The following is a 9,920-nucleotide window of genomic DNA, read 5'->3' as shown; positions in this document are numbered from 1 at the left end:
GGTTGTGAGATGATCATGGCACAGGAGTCAGGGCCAGAAGCCAAGGAGCTGCTGGAGGAATCATCCACGTCCAGCCAGAGCAGGCATTGTCCTCACAAGGAACTAAAGGATTGAATTCAGAGGCCAGGAGGACTCTGGCTCTGATAGACCCACAAAAGCATCCCCAAAGAAAAATACAAAGCAATTGTGTGTTAGTGATTAAAATATGCTGGCACCAGTTCCAACTACTCCAGTCAACAATTTCTCCTCTTTGCCCTCTTCTATCAGTCTTGGCATTTGATCCTGGAATAGCCGCACAGCAGTGGTAGAGTCAGAAATGAGATGCAGCAATAAACAGAGAACCCGATCTGTCTGCTTTCTCCACTACAGGCTCAGAGCCTGAGATGAGGCCCGAGGATGTTTTAATTGAGATGAGGGTGTGTAGTTTGACCTTATAGTGTACTGAACTTTTTTTAATACTTAGAAAAGAAAATCATTTGTTGCTTACTTTGAGTGAAAGGAAAAACTATGAGAGCAGTCTGCGATGTTAGCGAGTCGCAGGGAGGTTTGAGATAATGGCATTTTGAAGAGGCAGTGATAAAAAATATAATAAACTTTCCTCTGGAGTACTGTAGCTCCTTCAAGAAACAAATTCTCAGTGCATTAGGCGTTATTAATCCAAGTTTATAAGTAGAATTAAAGGACAACCCTAAAACCACAAAACTAATGTGGTGGAATTAGGATTAAATTGCAGGCAACTGTCTCCAGGACCTGAGCTTATTGTGTCCTGTGCTGCCTCCACTTCCCCTCCCATTATGGCATTTTAAGATCCTGCAAAGGAACCAATACTGGAAAATTGGGCGCACTTAGGATAACACTGTAGTTCCAAAATTTTTCTGTTTTCACTGGATAGTGTTTAGCAGGAAGGAGCAAAATACATTTATAGTTTATGCAATGGTTCCACATCCATTATCTAGTTTAACTGCCACAATTTCCCTGTGATAAAGTAGATATTGTCATTACCTCCATTTATCTCATCACGGACTTGACTCATTACATCAAAAGTGTTACCACTTAAGTATATCTTGGATCCACTATCCTGTAAACTCCCTAGTTGCAGGAATAATGTTCATTTTTTTCACTCTTAGATGAAGCACAAGGATCAGTGTCTGGCATACAGAAGGTCAGTAATTATTTGATAAACAACTGAATGTATGAGATTTTTCTGGGCCCAAATCCTGAATTCTATATTTACTTTTGTTATATCTTATTCCTTCTCTACTATCTTCAACAAATATTCTGATATCTGGAGGAGAAATCTTATCCCACTCAGGAAACTCACTCTCAAACAAGGTTCCTGGAGTCCAGGTGGATCTATTGTAAATACATTTGATGGTAGGCCATATTTCGGGCTTTTATAAACCATAAAGTAATAAAAGACAGTTTTCTCCAAGCCTCAGTAACTAGCCAGTAATCTGGCGAGGATAAATTGATTTCTAAGGCTCTTACAGCTAAAGCCTGTTATAATTGTGTGGGTACTCATTGAACAATTGTCTGTTTTCAGAAATTGTGCATTACAGAATAATCAATAAAAATAGCTCACAATACATTGTTTGCAGAAAAGTACTCAAAAGTATAGCAACTCTATTTACCTAACCAGTAGACTGTGACTTTCAGAGAAAGCTGCTTAATCATCCTTGCTAAATTCAATCTGGGCAAATAGGTCAAACTAAGAATTCCTTAAAATTCTTAGAACATTTCTATAACAATTTGGCCATGACAATATAATATCATCTAGGAAGCTGATCCATTTCCTCAGCAAAGCTCTCTCCGTTTTGTTCCTTCATTCTAAAGCCAAGAGGTAAAGCCAGATTGAGGGAGAAAAGATAGAATTGGATAACCTTCTTAGGTCTCCAAGAGGACAGGGAGATCCTGGCGGGGGTGACCACTCCACATGCAGTGGTGGCACATCACCCAGCTACGGACCCAAAGGATGCCCAGTACTCACCATGCCCAGGTCTCAGACCCATCAGATTGAGCTGCATGGATATGCTTCTTTGCAATGCTGGACATCTACTGACCTTACCAGGAGCCAGCAGATCTGCATTAAGGGCCTACATTCAACTAGCACATTTCTTCACACATCCTTGGGTGGGCTGTTGCCAGGTTTTAGAAGTCACTGTCATATGCACAGCCAAGCTCCAACCTCTTGAAAGTTCAAATAATCCTCTGAACATCTATCAGAAAATTGAATCCTGAGAAAATTCGGGCTTAACCCATTCTATCAGAAACTCTTTCAGGTTGCAAAACATATTGGAGATGAACACAAGTGTCTTTATTGCATCAACGGGCCAGTGAATCAGCTCATCTGTCATTTAATTCAACACAGATCTGTCTTCAGTCCCTATGATACTTGTAATCTTTTGTGTCAAGGCCACTCCCCCCCAAAAAAACTGATGTGTACAGCCAAGAGTTTCATTCCGTTCATGAGGTTAACCATAAAATCCCACATTATTTTTTACAGATTCCTATTGACAGGAGCTAGATGTGAGTGCAAAACATGCAACACTGAATTTTAACATCCAATGCCAAGGAGTCAGTGGGAAAAGAAAACATATTAGCAGAATAAGAAAATATAATAACTGAAATTAAATAATAATGTAAAACTTTTTTTTGAAAATAATTGGACTGTGAGGTGTTATAGGGAACTGAAATTAAATGGTCTGTGGGTTTGAACTGTAATATTGGCATGTTACAGAGAAAAGATTACATACAGGGTTCAATGAATCCACATAGATTGACTAAATTCAGCAATAATTTGATGGATGAATGGATAAAGTGATGTTAACTAGCCCCCAAATACTTGCAAGTGTCCTGCAATCTTAGGAAACCACACAATGAGTCTGTCCTTTTAAATTTTTTCTCCCCAACTTCCTTTCTAGATAATCTAAGCTCGGCAAAACTTCCTTTTAGCAACAGTCCTGTGGATGGCATCCTTGACCTCCTTGTTTCTCAAGCTGTAGATAAGTGGGTTCAACATAGGAATCACTGCTGTGTAAAACACAGACACCACTTTATTGAGATCCAGAGAAAAACTCGCACTAGGCCGTACATAGATAAAGAACAGAGTACCATACAGGATGGAGACGGCTGTCAGGTGAGAAGAGCAGGTGGAAAAGGCTTTGCGCCTCCCATCAGCAGAGCGGATCCTCAGGATGGCAATGAGAATGTAGATGTAGGAGACCAGGATAGTCAGACCACTGAAGACTCCCACAGCTCCAGCCACGATGAAAACTACCAACTTATTGAGCCTGGTATTGGCACATACAAGGGAGAGCAGGGGAGACATGTCACAGAAGAAATGGTTGATGACATTAGGGCCACAAAAAGGGAGACGGAATGCATTTGTTGTATGAGTCATGGTATTCATGAATCCAATGACATAGGGACCCACCACCAGCTGCATACAGAGTCTCTTGGACATGACATCTGAATACAATAGCGGGTTGCAAATGGCCACATAGCGGTCATAGGCCATGGACGCCAAGAGAAAACACTCTGCTGCCACAAAGAACCCAAAGAACCACTGCTGCAAAGCACAGCCCAGGAAAGAGATGGCTTTCCTCTTCACAAAGAAGTCAGTGAGCATCTTGGGGCTCACGACTGAGGAGAAGCAGATGTCCACAAAGGACAGGTGGCTGAGGAAAAAGTACATGGGGGTGTGGAGGCGGGAATCAATCCGGATGAGAACAATCATGCCCAAGTTTCCAGTTAGATTGATGACGTAGAAACTCAAAAAGAGCAGGAAGAGGAAGACCTGCAACTGGGGGTTGTAATTCAAGCCTGTGAAAATGAACTCGGTGACCCTTGTATAATTTTCATCGGCCATTGACTGATTCTTGTTTCTACCAGAAGAAGAGCAAAAAATTCGCGACAGATTTGGTAGACAGGTCTTGGAAAATGAGACACGGCAAAAATATACCAGGAACTGGATGAGCGTTAAGCATGACATGAGTTAGGGACACTGTGCAGCCAAGGAAATAAAAGGAAGATATACATCAGTGCAAAGCAGCAGACCTGAAGCTGTGATATTCTAAGACACTGTGGAAATATATCAGTACATAGATGAGAAAATGGAAGTCTACAAAAGAGGAGCAGACTGTTCAAGGTCCCACAACTAGTCACTGGGAGCACTGGTTTCAGAATAGATGCCTGGTAACTCCCACTTCAGTGAACCTTACCAGAGTCCACCAGCTGATATGGGAGAGTGAGAATGAGGCAAGTTGGAGGAGACAATAGCAACCAGTCATTTGTTGGCCATATGCCATGTGCTTTATGACTACAACCTAAGGCTAAATGCACATTTTCCAAATGCTCTGGACTCAACCACAACCTCTAACTCTGGGAAAATTTATCTCCATCTGTGAAATGGAAATAATAATAATCACACTTACCAAGTATTGTGAGGATAAAGGAGACACTGCATGCAAAACATCTAGTAGAGTCTTATTGAACACCTAGATAAGTGCTCAATAATTATTACTCATATTATCATATTAGCTAATCTCTCTAAAAGGCCTGCACACTAAATATTATTATTCCATTTTATATAGGAATGGAGGAACATTGAAGCTCAACCCACATTCATAAAGCTAGTGACTGGCAGAGATGGGCTTTGAACATGTCTGTCAAATTTCAAACACAGACTCCACATTTGGAATTCATCCAGAACAGGTATCCTCCTTCCTTTTTAACACTGCTGGAATGATTCCTGAGCCTTCACGGTTCCTTTGATCTCAAAGAGATCTAAAAGAAAAGAAAGAAATCTGGAAATGAGATTGTTGGGGTAGTTTAGAAATGTTAGGGTGACCTAGGGCTATTGCTGGCACAAGAACCTGTGCGGATGTCGCAGTGGCATAGGTGTGGCTGTTTTCCAAATGGTAAGGACATTCCAAGGGCAGGAGGAACTGAAAACAGTTTCTCTCCTGGAGCTGAAAACTGCTCTAGGACTGCTATCAGGAACGCCCAACCGGCTGGAAACCTAGTCTGGCCGCAATTCTAAATTTATGTTCTTGTCTAGCTGTAGGCTAGAAACAGCTTTGCTGAGTCTATTGTGCACCTGAATATCTTAATCTTTATAAACAATCTTTAAAGTTTGCCTGTGGGATATTTTTAGGATATGTAATCTTTATGGAAATCCATAGGACATTGTTTGCCTGTGGGATGTCTTGAGAACATGTTTGTTTGTATGATTTACGATGATCTTTTTGTTCTTGGGATGAATCAATATGAGTGAGGAATTACTCTCTGGACTTTTGGTCTGGAAAACCTCGAGTCCCCTGACCCCACTCTTTCTCTTCTACTGTCTCTTTTCTTATTCCTGTGTGACTCCCTGTTTACCACCCTGTCAGCTGGGGAATTCTCAGCGTGAGCTCAACTCCTACATCCTCAATTTATCATTCTGTCCCCAACTGTAAGGATGACCTTGGTCAAGTCAGCTGGTCTCTCTGACCCTTAGCAGCTTAATTCATAAAACATGGCTACCACTCATGCTTTTTGATCTTTGACAATTGTCACCAACTTAAAACGAGAGGATCAATGTATAAGTATTCAGAAAACTGCTCATACTTTACTGTCAAAAATTCTTATTAGCCCAGGAATATTGGAGTTTCCCCCTCCACCACCAAAACAAGAATGTATTTATTAACAAACCAAGGATGGGGAGGACCTGGGGAGGGAGGAGGGGTTTCGGCTGCCCAGGGGTCTGTTGTGGCCGGGCAGGGGTGAGAGTTTCAGCTGCTTTGCAGCCCACACCAGGCTGTGCCGGGTTGAGGCTCCTCTGTGCTCCGGAAGCGTCCCCAGCAAAGGAACGGAGCATGGGTCTCTACAACATGTGCCACTCTGCCCCTTCTGACTCTGATGTTGAAACATTTGCATGTCACTGGATGGTGTTTTTTCCACATACCCTGCATAGAAGTCAACTCTTTGGGTTTGAGTTGAGATTCCCAGTCTGCACCCGTGACCTGGAGAATCCCTCGTTCTGCTGCCCTTGGCTCTGCTCTTGGCCCCAGCTGGGGGATCAGACTGGGTTTGCATGGTGGAGTCCCCCTGGAGGCCAGGGTCCTGCAGTTGTACAGTATCGCGTATCTGCACGGGTTCCTCCGCGCACCGTCCTGCAATGCCCACTCCTGGAGGAGCCCCACGGCCACATCCTCAAAGGTGACTGATTCCATGACACCAGTGCCAGGGTTTAAGGTCTCAGTAGGTGTCTTCCCTGCAGACCGGCCAGCACCTTTTCTTACGCTAGGCACCTTTTCTTCATTTTTCTAACGTGAGATTTATTATTTTGCTTTAACGAGGCCTCCTCTGAGGACAATAATATACATTTTACATTATATCTTTTATTTCAGAGAAATTAAAAAGACGAATGAGGTGAACAGCCTAAATGTTTAGCCATCACACTCACCTCCTGCTTAAACATCTTCAAGGGTCTCATAACTATTCCAGGGTCACACCATAGTTCAGTCTTCCATTTGACAATTGTCCAAAGCTCCTCAACCCTTCCTTATCAGTCTTGTTTCCACAACTGTCTGAACCTCCTATCCCTCTAGACACACTTTGGTTTCTCGATGTCTCTGTTCCATTCAGTCAGTGCTAGAATAGAATACAATGCTCCACACAGATCAGACCACACAGAGTACGAGACACAGTCGGCTCTCGGGCTCAGAGTACTAGGACATCAGCGGCTAAGCTACGACAGCCTCCCTTTAGTGAGCAAATCACTCAGGTGGTTTAGGTATGGATATGAACTGCATTCAGTGCTATCTTCTCTCTCTCTCATGTTCCTAAAGCATCTCTGTCCAATTTTATAATTACACGAATATAGTTTGATCGAGTTGCAGAACCTTCACTTACCTCTACCTAAATCACCTCTTTTTAGATCTTGCTAACTCATCCAACCATGATGAGGATCATGCCGATCCTGGAATGAACAAAATATAGATTCTATTTTAATTCCATTTAATGTATGTGCTCTTGAACTTGTTAAAAAGTAGGTAGAATGAAGATCAGAAAATGTTTTAAAAGTTCTCAACTTACATTCTAAGAGGCTCTTTCTTTAAAGATGACAGAAAGCACTAAAGTAAAAATGAGCCAAGTGTCTCAGATTTCATCCCTGCCCCTCACTTGGCTACCCTCACACAGAGAACTGGTCAGAATTGAACATAGTCATTTGATTTTATTCTTTATCTTCATCCAAAAAATATGTGGAAGACTTTACTGGAAAACGTAATCGGGGTCTTTAACAATTAGATACAAGTTCCCTACACCCATTGCATCATTTTTTCTTCTTGTTGCTATTGATGACACTCTGTCCCCAAAGGACACCATGTCTTGGGAATGAGGCTGCTAAGGGAAAGTGCAATTAAAGTTTTGCTTCATATCCTAAATAAATCCAATGAGATCTGTTTCCTGATAATTTTATGTTTGTTTCAAGTTGGATATAGTGGTTCCATATTCTAGTTCCAGGCTCAACAAGGAAACTCCATGGTATCCTTTGCAAATTGAAGTAGAACAGGAGAGGTTGGGCCAGTGGAGAACCTTAGCTATCCCTACTCCTTTTGCTTTTGCATTAATATCTCGATAGAGAATTCAGAAGAAAATTTGAAATTGTGCATAGGAAAATAAACAAAGAAAAACAAGAGTATTATTATTAAGAGAAAAAAAGTATTGGGAAGAAAACCATAATATATTGCATGATTCAATTTTGAATAGCTTTTGCAGAGTGAAAAAAAATGGTGTAACCGAAAATTATTCATACTACATTGCATGTATATTACCTCAGTTAAACATGGCTTTCACATAGTGAAAAATGAGTCTACTGAATATTGATCTAACCAACATTACAATAATATTGTGTTTTGGGGGATGCAGGAATAAAGAAGGTGTGTTTGGTACAAATGATGAAATGAGACTACAGGGAAAAATAAATACATCTTCATCTTTTGGATTGGGAGTCAAGAAGTAATTGATTTGGACTTGTGTCCTCAATCATGCAGTCATTCAGGAGCTGGAGACTTCTTGTACAGTTTGTGTTTCAGTTATGATCTCTTTAGTTGGTCTTCTTACAGTGTCACTCCTCCAAGCTCCTCCAGGTTGGACTTTCCATCCTGGAAGCTTGTGAGATGATGAATCCGCCTTCACATTGCTTGCAGCTTAGAAGCTCTGCAGCACGTACCAAAACCTGCATTGGACTCTGGGTTACCCTCACAGGACAGCCATTAACCTCTGTTTGTGAACACACAAAGCCTCCAAAACTGCCAGGTGCTGCCACAAAATAAATACCCTGGAGTAGAGCCCTTTCTGGGATTATGAAGGAACCACTCAAAACATCACTTTAAATCCTTCTGTCTCATGCAGTCCAAAGCAATCTTTCTCTCTCTAAATTTCGAAACATGGAGTGACCTCGCATATGAAACTTATCAATGCAACATTTTATTATGGTGGTTTCGTGTGAGACTTGCCATCCCTTAAAAGACTGTGACCATAAATGGTGGAGATCCTAGCTTAGTTAGTTCCACAGATATTTACAGTGTCCAGAGTGGCACTGGTATGGATGAACCAGCAGTTAAATATCAAAATACCTCTATACTCTTTGGAAAATAACTGCCTCTCTTAACCCTTCATATACCCACCACCCTCTGGACCACCTCAGCCCCTCTACTCTAATACCATTTTGCCCTACAATACAGCTACCAAAGAGCTGGTACAGCAAGAGGCTCCAGCACCCTGTTTAAGCCAGCATTCTTTCTGATGGGTAAACACCTTTGTCCTACCAGTAATATTTTTCTGTGTGTTTTTCATTTTTGTTTTGAGACAGGATCTCCCTCTGTTGCCCAGGTTAGAGTGCAGTGGCATCATCATAGCTCACTGTAACCTCAAACTCCTGGGCTCAAGCGATCCTCCTGCCTTGGTTTCCCAAGTAGCTGGAACTATAGGCACACACTAATGTGCCCAGCTAATTATTCTACTCTTTGTAGAGACAGGGTCTTACTATGTTGTTCAAGCTGGTCTCAAACTCCTGGCTTTAAGCAAGCCTCCTGCCTTGGCCTCCCAAAGTGCTAGGATTACAGACATGAGCCACTGTCCCCAGGCTACCAGTTATACTTTGAATACCATCTCTGATCAATGTCCATTCTTGGCAATACTTTGTGACATGAGGTGAAGAATGCAGAAGAGACCAGAAAATGGGAAGAATTTGGCTGGTTGTCAAAGTAATTCAGCTAATTTCCTCATGTTCTTATAAACTGAAGTGCATCAATGACCAAAAAAATCTATTCATTTTTTTCAGTAATATTGGATAAGGAATTGTCAAAGAAAACAAATTACTAATTCAATTAAGTTAATCCAGTTGATGATTTTCTATAGAAAATTTGTTTTGAGAAATTAACAGATTTGTGTAAGGATTATATTTTTCAAAATGAAATTTTCATTGAAAAAAAGATTCTAAATTTATATAAAACATTTCACTAGGAAATACATTATGAAAAATAGCAAAAACAAGTGGGGCACAAAAGAGCAGACATGCTAATTAATAAACATTCTAGGAATATATAAGGAAATATTAGAGCAAGGCTCTACTGGCACAAAAACAGATGACTGAGTAAAACTGATATCATTTAGCCATATGTTTCCTAATAAAAATACACATGGTAAAGGAGGCGGTTCAGTGAAAATAAAGGGAGCTTGAGAACCAAGCAGAATTTAATTTGACACCTGTGTCTGCCATTTCCTACCATGTAGCTTTAGGAAAGTCACTCCACTTTTATAAATCTTAGGTTTCCTTCTCTCTTGAATAAGGATAATTCCTACTTTACAGAGTTGTCTTAAAATAAAATGATCTTTAAAGGACTTAATGATATCACCTGTTACTAAAGAGTTTT

General features: G+C 41.0%; 1 protein-coding gene across 1 annotated transcript; it reads right to left on the bottom strand.

The window, feature by feature from the left end:
- Positions 1-2,926: 2,926 nt before the first annotated feature.
- Positions 2,927-3,868, bottom strand: LOC105810033 (olfactory receptor 1009-like). Its single transcript, XM_012643941.1, has one exon. It carries the CDS (start codon positions 3,866-3,868, stop codon positions 2,927-2,929), a length of 942 nt encoding a protein of 313 aa, XP_012499395.1.
- Between the last annotated feature and the right edge of the window lie 6,052 nt (positions 3,869-9,920).

Source organism: Propithecus coquereli, unplaced genomic scaffold (assembly GCF_000956105.1).
Source record: "Propithecus coquereli isolate 6110/MARCELLA unplaced genomic scaffold, Pcoq_1.0 Scaffold202, whole genome shotgun sequence".
Classification (NCBI taxonomy): Eukaryota; Metazoa; Chordata; class Mammalia; order Primates; family Indriidae; genus Propithecus; species Propithecus coquereli.
The sequence above is the reverse complement of the archived record's forward strand: the minus strand, read 5'-3'. Positions and strand labels throughout refer to the sequence as shown.